The sequence below is a fragment of the Chamaea fasciata genome, unplaced genomic scaffold, assembly GCF_029207755.1.
Source record: "Chamaea fasciata isolate MVZ Bird 193981 ecotype frontalis unplaced genomic scaffold, bChaFas1.0.hap1 SCAF_1, whole genome shotgun sequence".
Classification (NCBI taxonomy): domain Eukaryota; kingdom Metazoa; phylum Chordata; class Aves; order Passeriformes; family Sylviidae; genus Chamaea; species Chamaea fasciata.
In genome coordinates this window covers 38,726,700-38,751,400 of record NW_027094086.1, presented here as the reverse complement: position 1 = coordinate 38,751,400, position 24,701 = coordinate 38,726,700, and the positions used below count along the sequence as shown (strand labels likewise).

General features: G+C 40.5%; 1 protein-coding gene across 1 annotated transcript; it reads right to left on the bottom strand.

Annotated features, from left to right (window-relative positions):
* Positions 1-429: 429 nt before the first annotated feature.
* On the bottom strand, positions 430-23,496 carry BPNT2 (3'(2'), 5'-bisphosphate nucleotidase 2). The gene is made up of 5 exons (XM_066180968.1): positions 23,047-23,496; positions 10,569-10,728; positions 9,523-9,618; positions 7,537-7,698; positions 430-6,377 (listed from the first exon to the last, which is right to left on the bottom strand). Exons 1-5 carry the CDS (start codon positions 23,431-23,433, stop codon positions 6,106-6,108), a joined length of 1,077 nt encoding a protein of 358 aa, XP_066037065.1. The 5' UTR covers positions 23,434-23,496; the 3' UTR covers positions 430-6,105.
* Between the last annotated feature and the right edge of the window lie 1,205 nt (positions 23,497-24,701).

Sequence of the window (24,701 nt, the reverse complement as noted above, 5' to 3'; positions counted from 1 at the left end):
CAAAATGCCATATTGACGTGGGACATTAAAGGGTCTTTCAACTTGCTCCATGGTTTCACTTCTGGAGAGTGGGACATTAATAGAATAAAGGCTAATAATGGTACAGTTACTACCCTGCTACTACTACTCTCATGGAAATAAGAGACTCGAGCAGAATGGCAAAATGTAACTAAGAAGAGGTGTGGAAATGATGTTGGAAGGAAGACTTCAGATCCAAAGAGCAATACTATCTGGGGGATTTCTTAGCACTCATTTTAACAAACTGACCAGCTTTCACAGCAACACAGGTATGAAAACAAAACCATTGGAGATCTTGAATAATATTTATCACAAACTTGGCTGGAGTTATCAGTAACTCCTCAGGCAGGAAGTCTAACACACATGATGGATACACCACAACTGAAGCAATATGACATGCATTACTTGGAAAAAGGAATAATCTGGAACACAATGAAAAAATAAATACCCCTAGAAAGACAAAATATAGAAAAATACCCTCACAGACCAGTATTTTCAGAGAATTTATTTATAGAATTGTTATTTCAATTTGGCACACAATTGGAAAATGCTAATACAATTTGGTGGGACAACAGTAAAAATGCTGGAGTGTTGCTGATCCTTTGGAGAGAAAAAATGAAATGTGAATTGCAAATAAGGAACAATTGAAGTAGAAAACAATGTTACCTGAAAGTGGGCTCTATCAGCTGTAGACCATAAAGAAACCTGAAAGACTTAGAACCTCAGACACTGGGATGATATTTCCAAATGCAGACTGAAGCTGTTAAGAGACAACTTTAACATAACCCAAGTTGTTTGCTCTATTGACAGAGGTTGAGCTTTTCAGATTTTAGCCTAATTTACTGTTCCTGTTTTATCTGGCTTGGTGCTGCTCACATTGGATTCAGTGGGAATACTGCTATTGAGTTCAACAAAATCAGGTCTTTCACAGAGGGCCAATGCAGCCTCTTTCATAAGCAATGAAGCTCTGCACCAAGGGGGGCCACAAACACCAAATGCTTGGAACACTATACTGAAAAACCATTTTCCCCTCCTTTTTGTGTGTTTAACTTCTCCTTAGTGCATCTGCATCTTCTCTGTATGTTTAGTATCCCTGATTGCACGTTCCCATTATTTTGTTGGCAACTATTGCACTTCTGGTAGAATCAGCCACTACCCTAGACCTTATCCCCAAACATTACCAGCTTCAGGATAAATTGGATAGTTAACTGCTGGGGTCCTCTCACTCTTGGACGGTCTTCAACTCCGATCTCTCATTTTTCTTGTCCACATCAACTAAGAAAGGAACAAGGATCAGAAGGGAACAGAGAGGAAGAGCAAAGAGGGAAAAGCAGCCAGTATTTACTGGCTCCAGAGAGTGTCTCAGAAGGACACTGGATGAGCACTTCTCACAGAAGAGCTGAAAGAGCTGTTGTGGCACCTGAAAACCATAACATTCAAGGCTTCAACAGCTTCTCAATATGAATCGTGGGTGCACGACTTACTCGTGGGGTGGGAAGACACTTGCAGCAAGTACCAGGACATCATTGCAAGAGCTGCCATAAAGTTGTGCTTCACAAGTCAAACAACTGAGTCCTCAGAGTCACCACAATCTTGCCTCAGTGAGTTAAATTACAGTGAAGTGGATATAGTGCAGTTTTATCACTGAGGACAGCAGATTAGAAGACAAGACAATGCGTGACATTTTGGCAAAGTCAAATCTTTAACTGTTTGTGTGAAAGGGCCTAAACCACTAAAGCACTGAAGAAGGGCTCAGCGTGAGTGGCCTGATTGAAATGCATCCATTCTGGTTTGCCTTGGTTGGAGGCCCTCCTCCTGCCTGGGCTTAAAATCTCACAGGCATTTATTTGTGGTCCATTGAATTTTATCTGTATCATTATCTAATCCTTGAAAGACAAGAGACATGAAACAATCAATGCAATTTAAACAAAAACCAAAAATAATTGTCCTCTGTTGCAACTTCTTCAGCATAGCCATCTGCTTCTTCCCAATGCTCTAGTTTACTCCAGAAAACAGATCTACAAAGAGGTTGGGCATAACTGGGGAGACAGTAGCCTAGATAAGCAGTTTTCTGTGAGAGGAACAGCTACTGGAATGACATCCAGGAAACAATGAAGCAGCCATTCTCTGCTAGCATAACACAGCAGAGGCCCAGAATGACACTAGATCAATTCTCTCCAATTCTTGGGAGATGTGGACTCCTTGTTTTAGACATTAAATCAGGAGTATACAATACTGCAGTACTGTTGTACAACCCAAACAGATAACAGGACGCTACAAAGACATCGGAATACACTTGTTTATAAACAAAAAAGTAGAGATCAACCCCAGTACTGACTCCCCTCCCCACCTCTGGTCTTCAGCCATTGGCCATTAAAAAAAAAAAAATCAAAACTTTTCTCACAACTGAAACAAATTAGAAAATCTGTCCCCTGTAACCACCATGAAGTAAATATATGGAACAATATCACCAGATGACTTTGCAGCTTCACCTATATGGTTAACTCACTATCCAAGTATGCCATATCTGCTAAGTATTTTCATTATCACTGTGTGCGCTGTAGACCAGAACAAACACCTCTAAAGTCCATCTGTAAAAGTCTGGCAAATAGGTTAATCTCAAAACCAGTTCAATACAATATTCAATCCATTTATTTCTGTGTCCATTTATTTAGAAAACATTCATTCAAGGAATGAAAGCTAGGACTCTTGGTACAGTACCAGGTATTATCAATTCTATCATACACTCTTTTTAGAAGAATGAAAAAGAGAAAATACATACAGCTTTAGAATAATTTCACTTGCAACCACCCTAATCATAACAGCCACTCAAAATATCCACCATTGGAAAACCAATGCTAAAATAATACATCCTCTTACTTCCCTTATTTGAAACTAGAATGTTACTATGAATTTTTTTAAATTAAGATTTTTAAAAAATATATACTTTTGTAGGACCCACCCACAACATGCAATTGTTTTAAGTAGCATCCCTAAAAATGGTGTGTGACAGCTTCATGTGGAAAAGGCTAAGATGTAAAGAACACAGTTGTAAGCCCAGTAGTGAGATGTGAGTATGGTATGATTTCCTACCCTCTGGGCATAAGGTTAATGCACACCCACACTGATGAGACCAAACAAATATTTAAGCCAGAATTTAAGCAGAAAGTTTCAGGATGGAGTGCAAACACAGTCCAAGAAATGACACACTGAGTGTTAGCACTATACAAAGTGCACTGGGATGCGTGCACTAAGCAAGCACTTGTGAATACTTGCTGGTCTGCATAAGAGTAACATTTATTGCAAAATGACATCTGAAACTAATACTCACCAGCTGCTCACCTGTTCTCACACCAAAGCAATTACTCTTTAAATTACACTGGGAGACCACAAGCACCACCTTAGCCCTCAACTGTGGGAAAGCTCTACAAGTTCGGGCTCTACTACAAGTAATTAACTGGGCACCACACTCTCACCTCTTCCTCAATTTCACCAGGAGTGAGATTAGGCCAATAATGGTCCCCTGTGAAAGGTATTGAACACTATGATCCACTGCAACAAAGCAATTTAGGATTTATGAGTATGTCTGAACAAGCACAAGTCTTCCTAATGCAAGGACAGGCATTTTAGCCAGCATGTGGGAAGAAGGAAAGGAGGGCCTCAGCAAAGGTACTTTGTTTTCCTAAGAAAAAATAACTTAGGCAAATACTTTTGCTCACTGGCCTATGCCTTCAAATAAGAATCAAGTAAGCCCTTGTACATTACATAACATTTTTCATTTCCTATAGAGGAAGTCTGATCACAGCTTATGCAAGGAAGTGATAGAAGCATTCCCCAAAATAAAAGCAGTCCCATTTTTAGGAAGTATGTTTACATAGGATTTCAAACTGATTCTAAAACCCCAAGTTGCCACAGATTATGCCTTAATTGTCTACTTAAATATTGTGCATCTGATCTCTGTGACACAATCAGGTTTTATACTAGGCTAGTTATGGCTATTTCTCATATTTGAACTTTAATCCATGTACTTTAACAAATAAACAGCTTTTTTATTAAATTAGACTTTAAGACATTTAAATCAGCCTTAAAAAGCTGCAATCTTCTTGTAAAATGTTAAATCCTTGATAAATACATATTTCTTATTCTTCACTGAAGTTTGGAAGCTCAACAACTTCTTGAAATAGATCAGATCCTTTTAAAAAAGGGCATGATCACTTATTTGTCATAGCATATAGCAGTTTCTTAAATTTAAGAACTGAAAGTAAAATTGCTTTGTGTATTATCTACATGTGTAAAAGTTATTTTCAAAGAGCAGCAATAGTGTCTGTGTTGGAAAAGAAGTTCTCCAAGAACTACCTGTACCAAAAGGCTTGTAGGACTAAATGTCCATCTCCTCTGCCAGTAAGTTTAAGAAATAAAGGTCTCTATCTGTAGTTATGCAACATCCGGGAGGTCTTTTGGAAACGTGAACTTCAGCTAGAAGACGAAAGCAGTATCTAAACATTCTCCACTACTGACCTAAGAATAAAAACCTTTTTATAATCAGAACAGCAGTTCTCATTAACAATATGAAAAGTTAAAATTAAAGTATTAAGGGTTTGGATCAAGCAGCCTAAGCCTATACTGAACAAACTTTGAACAAAAACCATTAATATTAACGAAGAATTTTAGCCTTCTTGAGGAGAAAAGGGCAACTTACTTTCTGGTAATTCAAATAACACATACATTTTAACCTTCTGAAACCTTTCAGATGGATGCAGAGAACAACAAGGCATATGGTTACATATTTGGAGATGGAAGTTCACATATTTCAGAGGTACAACAAATTGTCATTTGATATCAAAGGACCCACGTTCTGTATGTACCGGATTGCAAAGAACATTTTTCAGTAGAGTTTTGCAGACCCTGCTGTACTTCAAGTGCCACATGTTCTTCAAACTTGCTTAAGCAGATTCAAATTCAAATGGTCTCCCCTTTCTCTGTAAATTACCACAAATCAAATAAGCACAAGCTGTTTGGAATGGCTGAAGAGCTTTCTGCAGGCAAGTCTGCTGCAAGCTAAAAAGACAAGCTGTTCCTGGAGTTATAGAAAAAGTGCTGGTTTGTATCTCGTGTTAGAAATGGAAATAACCAGTCAACCTACTATTTCTGTAAAACTCATTCCCTATGCCTCTGTTCAATGGAAAGAAAACCCAAACAAACAAAACCATAGGTACTGAAGGAAGAAGCTGCTTCTCTAGGCACAAACACCACATGATGAACAAGCCCTACATTAGAGAAAAATCTAGCATGCATTCTCAACATTGTTTGCAGAAATAAAGGACAAGAAGTAACTGCTAAAAACTATACAAGGAAACGCTGCCTTCTTTTAAAAAGGTATAAGGAAATAATTACACTGATTAATAAAACACTGATATTCACAACCCACCTGAACTAAAACTGGTTTACATCTTCAGGAAAGAAGTCAAAATAGTACAGAACATTTCTTTTTTTTCTCTTAAAAAGCAGAAAGTGCCACACTGTCAAAGATAAACTGTTGCTGCATATAGATTTGAATCAACCTTTTTGTGCTTTCCATTCAGGGGATATAAAATATGAGGTCATGATTCCTGATAAACCATTTACGGTTATCAGATGCCTATACAAATCAAGCTTTTTTCCCTACCTAATTTATTATGGAATCGCTAAAACTACAGTAAGATGTAAAAGGTTTCAAGAAATTCCTGTGAGAAATATTTATGTTATTTTACAAAAAAAAAAAATCGGATTTTTCTTTAGTTCACCTATGTTTACCAATATATATGGTAAATGCACCTTGAGTATAAGAACTGCATGAAAACAGTCTGAAAAAAATAAAACATGATGTGTGAGACCATCGGTCCCCTTCCTACTTCCGATTATTATTATTATTTTATTCTTTTTAAATACCACCACTGACAAAACCCAATGCAAGATATAGTCCCCAAACCCACACCAAACTGCTTTGCTTTGCTGTGCATCTTTTCCAGCACGTTTTCACACCTGCTTCTTCAGACAGAGCATCTGGAGGCTACAAAAGCACAACTTGTACTTCTCCATCAGTCATGCTTATTTGTGTGACGTTTTTTCCAGATCTGGGAGTTTTTCAATTAGTGCTTTATGGTTCATGTTGATACTGGCTATAAGTCCTCCTTCATTGCCATCTGAGCCAGTGTAACTAATTTCTTCACCAGTCAGGGTAGTCATATGGCCACCTAACGCTCTCAACACTGCATTTCCAGCACATATGTCCCACTTCTTAATGTAGGTGACATGGATATACACGTCAGCTTCTTCTTGATTCTTTTCAGGCACATCAAGGAGGGCCAACACTTTATAACCTAGAATAAATGGGCAGGGGTAAAAAAAAAAAAAAATTAAACCAAGCTTTCCTGTCAAAACACATTAAAAGAACAAGACCAGAAACTTAAATATAGTTCTGCTCTTATGTTTACTCATTCATTTCTCAATCCCTGTATCGTGCTCAAGACTATCTTTCTCTCCCTGGCTTTTTATTACAATGGAAAGAAAATGTATACACCACTCTTTAACAAAGCAAATCAGCCCACTGCATTCTCCTTTATTATTCATTACGAAGTACAAAGTAATCACACAAAACAGTGCTCTTTTATGCAATTTTTTCAATTTTTTAACTCTTTGATCAATATTCTTGTTTCATTAATCTGTTCATTTCTTCATCTTCTTAAACAGAGTCAAGCCCTGGACAAGACTTGCTATAATCAGTTACATTTCCACTTTCTTTGTCATTTAGAGTCATTATCAACAAGCAATGAGAGACCTTCACTAAATCTGTAAGAGAGCTCTGGCCTTCTGCATTAATGACACAGAAAGATATATTTCTGTGAAATAAAATTTTGCATGGCTTTTCTAGGCTTTAAAACTGCTCTTGTTCACACTTGTGCCTCCCATTCATGTTCTGTCAGTGACAAGGCCATGACATAAGTAAAAAGTCTCCTAAAACTTCTTTAAATTGAGTATGAGGTAGATAAAAAAGGACTTTAGTGATATTCATTTTCTCTTTTGACATAAATGCAATAAACAGTATCAAACTTCAACGACTTTTTTTTTTTTTTTTTAAATCAACCATACTAACAGCTAACTAACAACCAACAGGTTCTCTTCTATGATTGTGCCTGTGGTCACACAATCCTTTTTCTCTCACTGAGGCATCAGTGCCTTCCATGAATGTACATCAGTGTGTTTCATTGAAAGGACTGCAACAACATTGCTGGCCGAGGTTTAGATTCAGTAACATACTGACTTGTGAACAGCCTGAAGTCTGAACCAAATTTGCACGTAGGTTCCTAAATACAGGAAAAACTTTGTCCCTATTGTCAAGTGTTTGCTTTCAGTGATGTGAAGATCAAAAGGAAAGAGGAAAAAGAGAAGACACCACAGTACATCCTTTTGTCTAGTAACAGCTACACCATTAGAACATTCAGAAGCAATAAAATGGATAGGATGCATAAAGAACCAAACCTGCTCCACCAGCGGGGATTATCACAGTTTTATTTCCAAATGTCTGCCGTGCAACCTGCTCAACTTTTCCTGCATGGGAGCGGGACACAATAATCCTTGGAGTCTTCTCATTGTAGGAGGAACGAGCTTTTACGTTTGATCCACCATCCACCATTGCCCAAGCTACAAGAGAAACAAAAATTCTAAGATTTTCAAAAGGCAATCTCTGTTAAGTGTGAGGATGAAAGGGTACTTATTTGACAATATTTAATTGATACCTCTGACTTAATATCTTTCACTACCGTAAAAGAGAAAGTTAGGCCTGACAGAGGATGGGGTGCATATCAAGATGTGCACACAAGGGAAGAGAAAGAGGCCACACACACATTGGTGCACATGGCATTATCCCAAGCCTGATTGTTCTTGTGTTATACTTCCATGAAACAGAATAAGAGGGAAAAATCCCCAGTAGTTAATATTTAGAATTTGCAACTGGAAAGCTACCCAAGTTAAAATGATGGCTCCTAGTCAGAAATACATCCAGTATTTCCTCAGACAATGTTTTTATGTAAGAATAAAAAGCCCCATTTTCCTTTAAAGCAGATACCAAAAATGCTATGGAGTCATTTTGTTCAGAAGGATAGTAATGCTAAAGAAGGAAAAAGCTCAGGAGGATAGTCCTAGAAAGAAAAATATTTGATGTTGTGTTTCAGAGAACTGAATTTAGAATCCACATCTTCCCACTTGTTTCATCATGAAGTTCAAAGCCAAACTTGGTAGGTGGCATCGCCTAGCCATTAATCAGACATTTACTTAGTAAACTACCCAACAATTTCAGCTCAGCAGAGAGCCAGATTGTTTGGCAACAGACTGAGCTCTCTGTAATAACAATGCTGACTGCCCTTTATTGCTTTGTATTTGTGTGGTAGTATTAGGAACAATCTGACTCAAAACATATCAGTATTTCCAGCTCGGAAAATGAATACTTGTCACGCAGAATGACAGAATTCATTGCATCTCATCTGATTACATGTGTGAACATTGCACACTTCACTATTATGAAAGCAGATAAATTCTCAGCATTACAATGCTAAAAACCCATTTCTTCCGATAAAAGAAAAAAATATGCTCCAAAATCTCCAAAATTCTTGAAGCATATTTGAATATAGCACATACTTAAGTGACTGGCAATTAAATTAATATTTTTCGACAGCAAAATATTTAGCACAAAATTTTGAGTGTTCAATGGGCCAAAAAAGGACAACAAACACAAAATTCATTTATTCAGATTTAGTTTTGTGCCAGAGCTACTGCAAAACTTCAGAACTCTAGAGGTCAGTATTGCCTAAGGGAAAATGGAAACAGAAATTCCTGTTTTAAATACACAGTAAGACATGTACTTAAACTACTCTGAATCTTTCATGAAGGGCATGCAAATTGCCAAACTTCCAGCAATGCTTGCTGATACATCATTAATACTAAAGAATTAATTACTTCACAGCTGTGACATTAAAAGCATGTCAGGTAATCAATAAGGCTATGCTAGACAGGCTTGCCTGTTACATACAAACAGTTGCCATTAATATCTTTATTCAGTCTTTTTTAGTCACATCAAATAAACAGCAGGTCCTGGGTATATTATCACAGACCCAAGTTCTTTTGCTGAAGATTAAAAGCACACATGAAACTGGTCAGTATTTGTAGGTATAACTTTTTTTGTGTGTTTGTTTGCTATAAGCACTCTAATCGAAAGGATCTTAGCTCTTAAAAGTATTTTCAGTTAGTTTGCTCTAAATGCATCATTTTTGTTTTAAACAAGGGCAGCACTTTCCTTTGAGGTTTTATGGTACAGAACACATCTACAGCTCTAATTGTGTGGTCTGCTGCAGTGCCCTTTTGCTGCTGGTCCTGTTTTCTCATTTATACCAAACGATGCTCTCTCAAATACCAAACTTTAATTAAAACTATGACTGACTAGGATGGAAATACGTGAAGGCATGAAAGTACCTGTGTATGATGAGAAGGGCTTGTGTATCACACCTATCACTGGTTTACCATTTACAGCCACACAAACCATTGTTGTGACATACTGTCGAAGATCCTCTGTGGGCGAAACAACAAAGTGAGCAAGTTTACAATCAGATGCCAGGTACGCAAAAGGAAAACAGACAGGAGATTATCCAGATTGTTCTCAGAAGACTAGTTTACATTCTTCCTCTTGCTGTTATGTAACTTTGATGTATCTTCAAATAACCTTTCAGCTTTCAAAAGACTTTGAAGACTTTTCAGCTTTCCAGCAATTTTTCCTGTTCAGTGGATGTAACCTATACTCCTACTAGATCTAATGCTAACAGCTGTGTCTTATGCAACACATGTTTTCATGGAAATCTGTGCCCCTGCATTCTCCCTTCTCTGCCTCACCCCCTATCCTCTAGTGGTTCAAAAATGGTAACTCAAAAACCAAAGAACATCCACTGGAAAGGATAATTGTATCAATTACATAATCACAAAAAAAATTCCCATTTTTCTAGTTGTTCCTTACTAGTTATCAGCAAGAATTTTAGTTGGATTGCCTTGAACTGCTCATGTGACATCCTAAAATGTTTGAAAAGAGGGAAGACTGAATTGTGCATGCTTTTCTGAAAAATGACAACAAAATATTCCTTATATCAAGTTAAGTAGGATATTTACTTAGTATTCCCTTTAAATAAACAAACCCAAAAATCTAAGATACTTTGAGTTGCCACAGTAATGACTAAAATAAATAAATGTGTAGTTCCAGTACAATCCATAATTGACAGCTACCATTTATTATAGCAATGACTTAGTTGCAAGGATACCAAAGTAATTTCAGAGCAGGAATATATAAAAATAAATGTTGTAATTTGAGAACTACAGAGATTTCATTATACAATTTGTTCAGTTAGATCATGTTAGCTTTGACATAAGACACTTTAACAAGAGACAACCTTTTAAATACTGACTATCTTGTCTCCAGTGTAAAAGGCAAACATCAGAATTATACACATGATTTGTCAACAAGAATCAGCTACCTGTGTATTCTTGCGTAGCATCTAATGGATCGATCCAGACAGTGACACTTTCTGCTGGCACCTCTTGAGGCTGTATTTTTTGCTTTATGTCCTCAGGAATACTGCGATCCCAGGAGACTGTCTCCTGATCAGCTGTATCAACACGCTCCTCAGAATTTATCTGTGGTGAGACAACAAAAGTAGTTGCATTAATGTATCAGATACAGTAACCGCGGCACTTGGGAAAACTGCAGGTCTGCTCACATGTTCTCCTTCTTCCTTCACCTCAAATGCAGGAATTAGTCATTATTTCAGCAACTCACAGGCTGTTATGGTCATGTGACAAGCAATGCAAAACCATAATCCAGATTTTCCTGTGAACCACACCACAGCTGGACACTGTTGCTTTGGCTGCAGCTCTCCCTACTGAACATTCCCACAGCATGAACTGCGTTTTTTAAAATCAATATTTAAATGCAGTTGCTTCCAGTACTACAGGCAGAACATTTGACTCTGGAGATTCATACAGTACACAGACAGTAGGGGGTCTAAAATTCAGTTCATACAGACAAGTAGAAGCTCATGGAAATGTGGAGACATACTAACACCAGATATTGTGCAGACTGTGCATGACTTGGATAAGAAAAAACCTTAGTATATATATTCCTTCTGCAGACATTGAGTTACAACCAGGAATTTAAGCAGCTCAGTTGAATTTAACCACTACACAACTGTCAGATGAATTTATTTCACAAACAAGTAAATAACATCCCATACCCATTTTTAGGGTAGGTTGGGGTAAGGTCCTAAGACAGCCCGTGAAGAACATTTATTAACAGCAGTCAAAAGTCACATTTAAGCCTATTGTCACCTGCTGCCCAGCTTAATGAACTTTACTCCGCACCAGAGGGCATTTCAGTACATCAAGCAGAGTTTGGCCCAGTAGCAGAGCACATAGCACCAGCTGCTGAATGGAGTAACACTCTGCAAAACCCAACACAATGTCCCTGTTACTGCAGTAGCACAATATTTTTGGATGACCAGAGACGCAGTTGTCCCAGCAAGCAACATGGAAAGACAAAAATGAAAGAACTATCAGACTACATTTGAATGTAACAGACCTTATATGGGCAGGATTTTTACATAACTCACATTATGACAAGAAAAGGCATCACACACACCTCAACTGTAACAGGGTATTAGCCAAGAGTTAAGGGCCATTTTCTCCAAGAAAGCTCAAAAAGAAAAAGAAGGCAGAACTGCAGCAACTCCAGCCATACATCTTGGCTGTCTTCTCACGTAAAACCAGTATTTGAAACATTATATGCCAAGCATGGAGCTCTTGAAGTTGCCGTGACATTTACAAATTAAACATCTGTCACTATACAATAAACCTGATGATTGCATTTTCCCCTAGGGAAAACAGTCCTGCAAAGTCAAGATGAGTAGTTCCACAGACTTGGCAGTCTCAACATAGCCCCCGGGCAGTCTAAGTTCCACTACAGCACATGACAAACCATCATAAAAAAAAAACATTTCCTCAACAGACGAAAGGGGCCTCCAAAAAGTAAAAGGGTTGAAGCCAGTGCTCAAAAGGAAGAATATCTTGTTAAATCTGGTGTTACAGTACACTAGAATGTAAAGGCTGAAACTATCTGAAAGGTACTGTTTTCAGGAAACACCACCTACTGGCTCAGATTTTGTGGCAGTGGATGTGATACTGTAGCATTTATAATGCTTCTGAGGAGTCTCTCTCAACAGACATGATTATTCCACTAGAAAAAAAAAAATGGGGAAAGAATGATAAGGTTGCATAGACATCTGCAGAAAGTTAAAAAAAAACCAAAACCCCAAGCAGGTCATTTGTTCTTTCATTCATATGACCATTTACTATGTAGCTTTGGCTGAATACTTGCCTGAAAGGGGCTCACCAACACTTAAAACTTCTTTTATTCCTCCTGTTTTCTTTTTTTTTTTTGTTAATGAAGTAGCACATATCCTGGAAAACATGCCTATGTGCTAATTCCATGTTCCTATTTCTCATTCTTATTTGCTGGCAGCTCCCAGAAGCCACGACCTCACACTTCAAACTTTTCTCAAGCAATATAGATATGTAGTTCACTGCAATCCCAATTCCTCACTCATAAATTAGGAGTAACTGTGGTGGAAAGACAATCACAAGGCCAAATATTTCAGGCACTACACCTTATTTCAGCAAGATGGTCTGGGGTTAATTGCCTAACAGCTGTAAGGTGTAAAAGCCCATTCGGGGAAGTTCTGGAAGCTGAGCACTGACATGAAGGTTAACTACATTTTGGCAATCTTCCCTAGTTATGCTTGAAGCAAAAGCCCTCCTCACAAAGAACTGCACCAAACACAGAGGTTTAATAAAATGTATGTAAATCAATGCATGGAATACTGCTGAAAAAAAAAAAAAGAAAAAAAGAACCAAACCAAAACCATTATTTCATAAACAAGGCAGTCTGGCTGCATCTCACCAGCACAGAGCTTCCCCAAAACCAGCCTGAAAGGTGCAGGAATTCCATAACAAATGAGGGATGCTGCTCAAGGGAACCAACAGCAGAGGTCCAACACCAATATCTGGATCAGTCCACGGTGTGCCTTCCAAAACACCCAGGTGTTTCCAGCCTTCGAAAACCTCTGCACAGAGAGCAGTCCTGTCAGGCACACTGGTGATTGAAACACAGATCTGCTCAGGAACACAGGAAGCAACTCCAGTGTACCACGGACTTGTCTGGATAAATGCAGTGCTCTGAACAGTCCTAACCACTTCAGGGAACCTCACAGTGGCTCCTTGTCCTGTGCTGGTTTAGTCCCTACCAGCAGTTCACGCTGTCTTTGTGGCAGCTCATCACCCAAAAAACCTACCTGAATACTAGCTAGCTGTCCCTGGCATGGTGTACAACTTCAGGCTTTTTCCTGGTCTGAAAGAGTGGACCACAGCTGTAGTTTTGCCTTTGAATTCACCCATCAAAGGTAAGTTAAAGTGAAAAAATAAATGCAAACACACCTCCGCCTCCAAAATATAAGCTTCCGTTCAAATACTTCAAACTAGACATCAATACATGAAAATGCAATGCATTTCTTAGAAAGTGTCTGGTGACATGTAATTTTTTTTGAAATGTAGTACTCTCTCTCTTTATACGTCTTCAGTTCAATACTCATTTTATATTTTAATATGCAAATAATCCAGTATCTTGAAAAATATGAGGTAGCACAGCACTTTATTCCTGAGAGCATCAATAACCCCATGGGAGAATTAGGTCCTCTGAAATCCAAATCTTAGTGCTGTTTCATTAGAAAATAAAACAAGAACAACACAAAGACTATCACACCTGCATTATAAAAACATCAATTAAGCTACCCAAACTGAAAAAAAATCCAACCAAAAAAAGCCCCCAAACAAAACAAAAAACAAAACAACTCCTCCACACAGAGTACAGGTAACAAGAAAAGTTAACATTTACCAGTCAGAATATGAACATAAGAGTATTCCAGGTATTACTTTTCAAAAACAGAGACTGGAACAAGTTGCTCAGAGAGGTAGTAGATGACCTATGCCTCAAGTGTTCCAGGTCAGGTAGGATGGGGCTCTCAGTAACCTGATTGAGTTGAAGATGTCTCGGCTCATTGCAAGGAGGTTGGGCTAGATGGCCTTTAAAGGTCTCTTCCAACCCCAATTATTCCATGATTCAGTGGATAAGTCTATTGACTTGAATGGGGCCAAGGAAATGAAAAGCCTGGAGGCCTGCAAGCCTGGAGTGTGCACAGGGGAACATCTGTAAAACATTAACAGGTGTTTGTTTTTCTGTTTTGTTGGTGCACTGATGCTGCATGACCTACACAGCCACTTCACCAGCGATTATGTGGTGTAAGCATTATGCATGCCCAAAACAACTTTGCCACCTGTATCCACCTGACATGAGATGGAAGAAAGAAGTGGAGAGACAAAAGTAAACGCAAACATTTGCAAACAATAAGCCAACAGTGATTTCAACACGTTCTTTCTGAGTGACTCAGAAATGTCATCTGTGGACAGCGGAAGATACTTTATAATCACATATACCTTCTGTACTAATGTCTAGAGCAACCACTAAGAGTTCCTGTCTGTCCAAATCTGGTAGCCTTCTAGGAGTGACTGCAATAGTTGATAAGGGTGCCAAGACCAACTGGTGTCACCTAGCCAGACTTCAGTAAGGCCTTTGTTAAGGTCCCACACGACATCATTATCTCCAAATTGGAGAGACATGGATTTAAAGATGATTCAGTGGATAAGGAATTGGATGGATGGACACAGCCAGGAAGTTGGGGTCAATAACTTGTACATCGACATAGAGGCCAGTGATGGTCTCCCTCAAGGCTCCGTTTTGGGACTAGTGCTCTTTTATATCTTCATCAATGACAATAGTAAGATCAAATGAACCCTCAGCAAGTTTGCAAATGATATGAAGCCAAGCAGTGCCCTTGACACAGCAGAAGGAAGGGATATCTTCCTGAGGGACCTGGACAAAGCTGAGAAGTTGGCTCATGAGAACCTCATTAAGTTCAAAAGTACAAATGCAAGATGCTGCACCTGGTTTGGGGTAATCCCAGGCATGAGTACAGACTGGGAGAACTCACTGAGAGCAGCACAACAGAGACAGATTTAGGGTTTATCATGGATATGTGCTCACAGCCCAGACAGTCAACTACCTCCTGGGATGCATCAAAAAAGCAGCATGGCCAGCAGGTGGAGGGAAATGATTCTCCCCCCTCCTCTGCCCTGGTGAGATCCCATCTGGAGTGCTGCAACCAGGTATGGAATCCTCAGCAAAATAACTACGTGGACCTGTAAGAGTGGGCCCAGAGAAGGGCCACAAAGATGATGAGAGGGATGAACACCTTTCTTACGAAGACAGGCTGAGAGCTGGGTTTATTCAGACAGGAAGAAAGAGAAGGCTCCTGGGAGACCTTAAGGCAGCCTTCCAGTGCTTAAATGGGGCTTATAAAAAAGAGGGAGAATAACTGTTTACATGGGCAGATAGGGATAGGGCAAAGAGAAATAGTTTTAAACTAAAAGAGGAGAGATTTGGCTTAGATTTTAGGAAGAAATTCTTTATGTGAGGGTAGTGAGGCATTGGAACAGGTTGCTTAGAGAAGTTGTGGATCCTCATCCCTCAAAGTGTTCAAGACCAGACTGCATGGGGCTTTGAGCAACTCGGTCTAGTGGAAGGCACTCCTGCCTACAACAGGGTAGCTGGAACAAGATGATCTCTAAGGTCCCTTCCGATACAAGTAATTTTATGACTCCACGATACCCAAAACTACACATCTTGGAAGGTATACTGACCTATGAGGTAGCTGCATGGGTCTTTAACTGATGTGCTCTTATTTGTGCTTCAGAGATGTCGCAACTCAGAGGAGAGCGGTTCAAGCAGCAGTCTTTGGGGTTTCCCCCACTCAGAGAACCCTTCAACCACTGCTGCTGCACTGCACCAAAGAACAACCCTATACTCACTGAACTACAAGACTGACAGTTTTACCTCCACTGGCTACACTTCTCTGTTTTTCTCCTCAAATGTATCAGAGGTGAAAGCTGTCTCAGCTTCTCACAGCATCTGTACATGCACAGATCGTGTGAAGGAATCAGATGCCAAAACCTCTGAATGTAAACACCCACTCGACAAGTCAGAACATACAAGTATGCTTAATAGGAGAGCACTCTCCAGAGAGAGCAAAAAGCACTCAAAGCACCATTATTTCCAGTATCTGAGGAAAATATCTAACCTACCCTGGTAACAAAACAAGGCTCCAGAATCTGTTACAAAGGGAGGGGTGTGCATTCACACCAAGACCACACCAAGACTTAGCACACCTGTATCCAGGACCATTCACGATCCCTCTCTTCCAATTTTGAAATTTGGGGGTGGTGAACAGCAATTTTCACTGTGAATGAAAGCTGCTTCTTGAAAGCTTAGGCTACTTAATTCTGAAAAGAACGTAAACTGAGAAACCAAAGTACCACTTTTTGTAAATTTAAAATGCCTTTAAGCTTTAAAAAAATTGAATAGTAGCCTTACAAGCATAGTAAAAAAAACCAAACAAACAACTCTGATTTTATTCAATACACTGACATTTTTAAAGCCAGCTGCTTGCTTTTGAAAAGGTTCTTTTCCTTAGATTACCACAACATACTAGAAATGAAAAATAAGATTTTCAGGTGATCTTCATGCCTTTCAAAAATGTTTCTCTAGCCAAGGTTCAATTTACATAGAGTTTTAGCAAGGCAGATTTTTTTATGAAAGGAAATAATACTTTGCTGAATCACATGGTTTTCTGAAAAAAAAAACAACAAACAAACCCACAAAAAAAACCCCCCAACTTATTAAAAGGTAATTAAGTTTAGAAACTGTAAGTTTAAAGCCCTAACTTTTAATTAAGTTTAAAACTATAAAGCATATTAGTATATAAATGTGTAAGGTATAAAATCATAAAAATGTATAAAATAATGAGAGGTATAAAACCCACTGGTCTCATGGTGCCATTCATTTGATCAAAACCAACAAGTATTTCTGTAATTATACCATGAAGACGCTGAAAAAGGATACATTCCTTTTTCAAGGCACCTACGTCAAGGCAGACAGAGGTTTTCCTCTACCATCAACTACATCTTGGTTTATTTTAGCAACAAGAAGTCACTTAATGCAGGAGCAAGATGACAGAATATGCAAAGGAAAATCTGGACAAGCCTAAACGTCAAGAAGCTCAACCAGTGCTTATCAAAACTGATTAGGTAACTTTGGCCAGTAAGCCAGCAGGAAGCAGACGGAACCAAACAGGATTTAACAAATTTTAAAACCATATCCAATGACAACTCTGCTTCTATGGACTTACAATGAATAGAGGTTGGTGAAAACAAAAGTGGAATTGAGGGAATCAGCACAGATCACAGGATTCACTGTTTCCACTGGTAATCTGCAGAAACACCTAGAATTTTAGACCAGGAAAATAAAGCCAATTACTCATTAGCTCACACAAGTGGTTTCAGTAGGTGGCAAAATTCCCCATTACATTTGTATACAGACCCAAGTCTAGCAAAGAGAGATGACCTGCTTGTCACAAGAGTTGCAACACTTCATTTTAAGAAAACATCCAAATAAGAACAGATTAGAAATCTACCAATAAAATAGATAATACCCAAAAAAATCCACTGTTTGTGAGTGGCTACACTAAGAAATTCAACTCTCCAGATGCTCAGCTGATAGATTAAACACCCACAGTGTACAAACAAACCAAATTTTCTACTTGTAATTGCCTCTGAAAAGATAATCACAGAACTCATTAGCATGAAGTTAGTCTTTAACTTCATTTTTATGCAGAGAGTGGGCACAAGTCATCGGCATCACTTGGAACCCATGTTAGGAGATGCATCTCAAGACAACACCTGTTACTGAGATTTCAGATTAACATTCACATTCACATTTCTTGTTTTACTTAGAAACCCACTGGCAGTTGCAAAGATCATCCAGGTCAGAAAAACATTAATTTTATTAAAAGCCCTAAGACCTGAGGTAGCTATACTCACTAAAGCGCAATACCTCTGAAGTTCAAGTTGTATTTTCTTTTTTAAACCTACTTCTTTAACATATCTATCTTTCACACAGAATCAGTATCAGCTGCAGAGCTTGCCATCTGAGATGAAATTCCAGTTTTTCAGATATGGTAGTTGGCACTGTGGTCAGAAGCCTGTAAACAGTGAGTTTAAACTTAGTACTTCACACAGCCTGATAAAAAAGGAATGCTTGGAGTCATTAATCTTCAAAAGTCAGATTAATTTAGAAGAAAATCAAAGTAAAACTGACGTGTTCTTAAAGTTTCATTTCAAACGCTGATTCCAGCATTATCATGCATAAGCTTGAAATGCGATATTTATCATCAGTCTTAACTGGGAAAGAGACGTAAGAACATTTGGATTCACAACAGTGGCAAGACTCATAAAAAGATGCTCAAAGAGAAAGACTGTGACAGAAGAAGACTTGATTTCCACCACAGTCACAATATTAATACCAGGGAGCAAACAAGATGAAACACTATTCAGTATTTACACTAGAAAACAAGAGATATAGCTGGTGCAACTCAAGAACAAAAAAAAAAGCCAAAAATCTCAAAATGAGGATGTAGGGCAGAATACAATCTGACCAGTAAGATGAAATCTGCATCCTGTGAAAATAACTCTAGTATAGCACAGCAGCAAAATAGCAGAATTGTGTGGGTCTCTTTAAAATTGCCTTTGCCAGTCAGAGGACAAGAGGTAATCTGGTCAAAGTGCAAGTTTAAGGCACAGTCTGTCAATCATTCCTGCCTTTGTGATCAAATAGGGCTGCTCCTTCAGATGTGCTGGACTTGGGCTGTAGTGGGAAGTGAACTAGGGTATTCCTAAATAACCTTTCTCTTAAATAACTTTTTATTTTAAATTTTTACTCGGGATTACAATCAGTTATGAAGATCCTGACATTGATCCCTGGCCACATTAAAAAAGACCCTAAGGCATGATGCTGAGAGGGATCTTTCAGCAGGTAATGCTGCTGAAATCCTGCTATCATGAGATAATTTCTTCGCAGAACATACCAGTGTTTTGGGCTAGTCTGTCACTGAATTTACAAAGAACGCCTCCCCAGTCCACTTCCACCAAAGCAGCAGGGCTGAGTCAAGCATCTCCTTAATCTCCTCACCTAATTCCCAGCTTCCTTATCATGCCACCACTGTGCCAGCACAAGAATAAATAAGGCTGCGTGGAGAACCAACAAGGAAAGGAGTAACCCAGAAAAGATAAAATAAATAAAAAATGAAAGCAGCAGAGGGGATGATTACAGCTGGATCAGAGCTTTAACTCGTTCTTAGCATGACAAATAAATGAGGACAACATATTGTTAGTGCAGGAGCAGTAACACCTCAAGCCTGTAACTGCAGTTGAGAACTTAACCAAGAGAAAGTGATGCATATGTTTTAGCATTAAATATATTTTAAAATCAACTGTATAAAGATGTTTCGTGAAATGCGCATGCAAATATTTACAGCTGGATGTTGAGTGCAATCAGACAACTCTGGTTAATATCCATGGTAGCAGTAAGTGACTTGCCCCTTTGTCCCATATCTTTCTCAGTCCTACTTCTGAGTAAATCTACCAATTCATCACTAAATCCTTACAGTGATAAAACACGATTGAGCCACACCTCTTTGGTCTTACCTAAGAAGAGTAAGAAATCTGAACTGATGCAAATGCATCTATTAATATCAAACAAAGCAGTTGATGTCAGCAGCGGAGTTCCTCTGTATTGTCTCAAGAGAACAAAGGCAACACTTTCTGTGGGATTTTTCTCCCCTCAGATTTTGAAAGTGCTTTTTTTATAAATCCCAACTCTTAGCATAAGACTTTTTCCAGATTTATTTATTTTTCTGCAAGTGAGAAGCCTAATTCTTCTACCTTCTCTTAATAGCCACACTTTTAAGAGACTCGGATCTGCTTCAGAAAGACTGTTTGCATGCTTTCCCTTTTTAGATCCAGCAACATTAAACAGGGAATCTAACACTGCTCACTGACTTAAGTTTATTTCAGTTGAATGACTTTTCCCCTTCATTATTTTCAAAGCCACGGTTATTCTTAGAGAATCACAAAGTAACAGGATGGTTTGAGCCGGAAGGTGCCTTCCAGATTTTCACTCCAAGCCTTCTGCCATGGCTTAGGACACCTTCCACTAAACCAGGTTGCTCAAGACCTTATCCACCTGATTCTGAACACTTCCAGAGAGCAGTCATCCACAACTTCGAGCAACCTAATCCAGTGCCTCAGCACTCCCACAGTAAAGAATTTTGTCCTAATGTCCAATCTAAGCCTGCCCTCTTTCAGTTGAAAACCATTCCCCCTTGTCCTGCCAACACATGCCCTTGTACAAAGCTCCTCCCCAGCTCTCCTACAGCCCCCTTCAGGCACTCATAGGCTGCTGTAATGTCTCGCAGGAGCCTTCTCTTGTCCAGACTGAGCAACTCCTTTTCCTTTGCTTTACAGGCATATTTTAGGACCTAGTTTTTGTGCTGGTTCATCTTCTTTCTGGCTGCAGCATTTGGCAACAATTTAAATACTGAGGTACTCCTGTTAAGCTTAAGAACTTCAGGATGTGAGAAAATCTGCATTTTGCATAAGCTTACTCTTGGAATTATTCAGTTTTTGTTTGACAGCTTTTATTAGCATCAACTTCTCCAGCAAAGAGAGGAGGTTTATTTGACTTCAGCAGCATCTTTTTTTCTGGAGTGTCACTCTGTACAGGGGGATAAGACTACAGATACAAAGTAAGATATTTCTTACATGATGCAATTTTTTACTGCCTCAGAAAATCCTCTATAATCCTTATATTCACACCACAACTCAGCAGGTCTGTTCTATGAAAGAGCTGCAGTTTTAGATGGGTTGCTCTGAAGTTACACTTGAAGGATTAGTAGATTGAGACGATACCTTACCTTCACACCTGAGAAGCACATACAGTACGTACACAGTAGTAAAAGGAAGCTTTTATTTTAGTTTGGGCGAATGTTTATGAACACATCTTCATCACAGACTTTAAGAGACAAAATGCCATATGAGTGTATACACAGCTTAGTAAGTACTTCTTAAACACCACGTGAGCTAAGTTGTTATTATCCCCATCATGTTCTCAGAATACTTAATGTCCCACAGCTGATCTGTCAGACTGAATAAGTCCAGATCACCTGAAAAATTTGTCAAGTACACTCATCCTAGACATCTTCAGTGCTCAAACTCAGTCAACTTAAGGAGGAGTGAGGAAAAAGAAAAAGACATATGCCTGGTATTTTCCAGTTCCACAGATCTATGTACACATTTTCAGTTTTATACTGCCTTTGAGAACACATCTGTGCTTTCGAAAGTACCACCTATTCCCAAAGACTAGCAGCACACACCACTTGTGAGAAATACAAAAGAGAGTACCAAAGTTTTTTAAAAGTACATGCTCAAACCCTCTGCCAGAAAGACATAACTCAGACTGTCACTGCTAAGAATCCCAGGCTCCAGAGCAGAGTTTACATGTGACCACAGAGCAGGCAATACACAGTTCACTGTATTCTTCAAGCCCAGACTGAATTCCCAGCCTTCTCTAGAAGCACAGACAACTCTTACATCTAGATTAATGAAGTCCCTCCACCTTTGTAAGGGGAGAAAGCATAGAGGTTTCAAGCCAGCTAAGCTGTAAAGCCAATATCTCTGAGGGCACTGAATAATGCAAGAGAACACGGGTTAATACTTTTCCTTCCTTTAACACTGGGCCTGTGAAGGTGCCTTGTCACTGACGGTCCAGGAAATCTTCAAAACAGAACATGCACAATCTTTCTGTAGAGGAAGATTAGTCACATCTCAAGTTTATTTCAAACATTGAAGAATTTGCTTTTTTCTCTAGATTTCATATTCAATGGGTTCTTTGCAAAACTTTTAAACCCCACCAAAACAAACAAACAAAAAAACCCCAAAAAAGCCAACAAACAAAAGCTACACATTTTTTTCTGTGGAACTTTCAAAACAGCTACTGAAAATTGGATAGTAACTCAATAACCAAAAACCAGACATAGCTAGTTTTTCTCTCAACCCATCCAGCAGAAGCATGCGATCACCACCTCTGAGATCCAAATTTAGGGCTTTCTATCCATTTCAAATGGCTGTGAAAAGCTAAGGAATTTAACACCAAAAGACAGAAGTTCCCATTGATTGAAGTGAAAGCAGAAACAACGTCAACAAACCCCCAAAATCCTCAAAGTATAGTTTGAAGGTTAGGGTGCGACCTTAAGAGTTAGACCCAGATCTCAGAAGCGAAGGAGAGCAGGAAGGGGTGTACACCTCTGAAAGCAAAGTAAACTCATTTTGCTCAGGTAGGCAGTGATCCATCGTATTGACACAGTAGTGCTTATCTGCTGTCCCACAGCCACGATCGCTAAACACCCAGTTATTGCCCCGCTATGTTCCTAAGCCTCGAATTCTCAGTCGCTGCTCCTCCCGCTCTCCCCATAACCGACGGCAGGAAGGATAACTACCAAACAACGGCATTCCTAATCTCCGCATCTTGACCGTAGGCGGAATTTGCACTGTGCCATTACCGTAACCACAGAACACATGATCCACAACAGCGAGACCCGGTGCTCCCCCCACCCCTCCATGCCCGTAGCGTTTGATACAGTTTCACCTCGCGTGGCTTCGCTTGCAACACGCTCCGACTCCTTCCCCTGCAACCCAACACCCACGGCAGCGAGCATGAGGTGGCACTGCCACTAATTCAGCGGGAGGGGAAGGAAAAGCGCAAACGGGGCAGCGCTTCCCGCCGGCGGTTACGGACCGGAGAGGCGCCGGTGCCGACCCGCCCAGAGCCGGAGCTCCGCACTGGGGTCCCAGCGCCGGCCCGCGGCAGCCCCCGCCCCACGGAGGGCGCCTGGCACCCACCTGCACGGCGGGGAAGGCGCCCTTCAGCAGGTAGAACATCCTGCGGTTGGAGAGGAGGTCGCCGGTGGTCAGCTGCTCCTCGGCCCCCTCCCGCGTCTTCCCTTTCGCCTTGGCGTTGAGGACGTTCCCCTCGCGGACCCGCTTCACCTCCTCCCCGCCCCTGACGGCGGCCAGCACGGACACGGCCAGCAGCTCCCGCAGGTCCACGGCGCCGCCGGGCGCAGAGCCGTGGGGCGTCTCGGGCCCGCCGGCCGCCGGCTCGCTCAGCATGAAGAAGGCGAAGCGGCCGGCCAGGAAGCCGGAGTAGAGGTGGTAGAGGACGCCCAGCCCCAGCAGGCAGAACACGGCCATGCCGAGGGGCGAGAGGCGGATGCCCATGGGGGCCATGGCCACGGGGCGGGCGGGCGGCGGGGCCGGGCAGTCACCACAATCCCATGGCACAACCGGGACGCTCCGCTGCAGCTGCTGCGGCGGCGCCGGGCCGGCTCCACGCTCGCGGCCGGGAGGCAGCGCCGTCTGTATCCGGGTCAGGCGGAGGCGGAGCCCGCCGCGCGCACTGAGCATGTCCCGCTGCCCCGCCGCCTTTGCGGGGTCTGCGCCGTCCGGGCGGGGGATTGCGGGCTCCCTACCGCCGTGCTCATCCATGGCAGCACACGCCGTCCATCGCCCGCTGGTTCCTCTGAGCTCTGTGGTTTGGGGTGATTTTTTCCTCATCTCCCTCTAGGCAGCTAAGAGCCCGCAGCGGCGGGGCCGATGGAGCTGCTCCGCCCGCGGGGCAGGAGCCGGAGCCGGAGCCCACCCGGGAAGGAGTTTTCTGATGGGATTCGCTGTTGGCATAAATTGCCGCTAGATTTCTGAAGGTGCACTGTTAGCGGTGCTGAGCATCGTTGCTGAGGAACTCTTGTTTTTGTTATACTGGTTGGGGAAGTTTGTGACTCTCTGCCCCCCTGCTCCTCGGAGAATTCCTCTCATTCAGTAAAATGAAGCAAATCCAACTGTTCCTCAGCCAAGTGATGTGATAAAGGCCTACCTGTCTTACTTTGCACTATTTTCTTTGCACCTCAGTTGTTTTGGGGGAGTGCAACTTCATAGGCAGTATGGACATCTGGGCTGGGGACTAGGAAGAGTCTCTGATTTCTTTCTGTCCTCATTTCTGATTCGTTTTAGTAGTTTACAGTAGATTACAAACAAAAGAACAATGTTAATTCAGCTTTGTTTGAATTAATTACATGTTTTTTTACTCGAGCAATATTCTTGTCTGTTGATGTACAGGTTATAGAAACAGATATTGGTAGTGACTGTGGGAAGAAGTAATTACTGGTGCACATGCATTAATTATTTGGGATCATGCATTGTAACTCTTTTCTTGAGCGTTTTATTTTTTTAAAGTGTTAGTCTTGCATGATCAAGAATGTGAAAACTATGAAGACCAGAATTGAGAGCAGCCTTGCAAGCTGAAGTTACCATATAGTCTCCTTTGCATTTTCATTTTCGTGGCATCTGCGTTTCCATGGTTACACATCCAGTGTCCTGCAGGATTGCACCCTCTCTGAAGTGCAAGTATATGTGCAAGGAGTGAAAGTTAAAGGATCATAGAATGAGAAAGCATTTCATTTGAATTCAGGAGTTGGATTTTACTTCAGCTATGCTGAGGT

What these genes read in the sequence shown, in the direction of transcription:
- BPNT2 (XM_066180968.1), bottom strand. Translation starts at nt 23,433, where the DNA reads ATGGCCCCCATGGGCATCCGCCTCTCGCCCCTCGGCATGGCCGTGTTC. An exon ending in TGCTACGCAAGAATACACAG is followed by an intron (nt 9,619 to 10,568) that starts GTAGCTGATTCT and finishes TTTCGCCCACAG; the next exon opens with AGGATCTTCGACAGTATGTC. An exon ending in GCCCTTCTCATCATACACAG is followed by an intron (nt 7,699 to 9,522) that starts GTACTTTCATGC and finishes TTTCTCTTGTAG; the next exon opens with CTTGGGCAATGGTGGATGGT.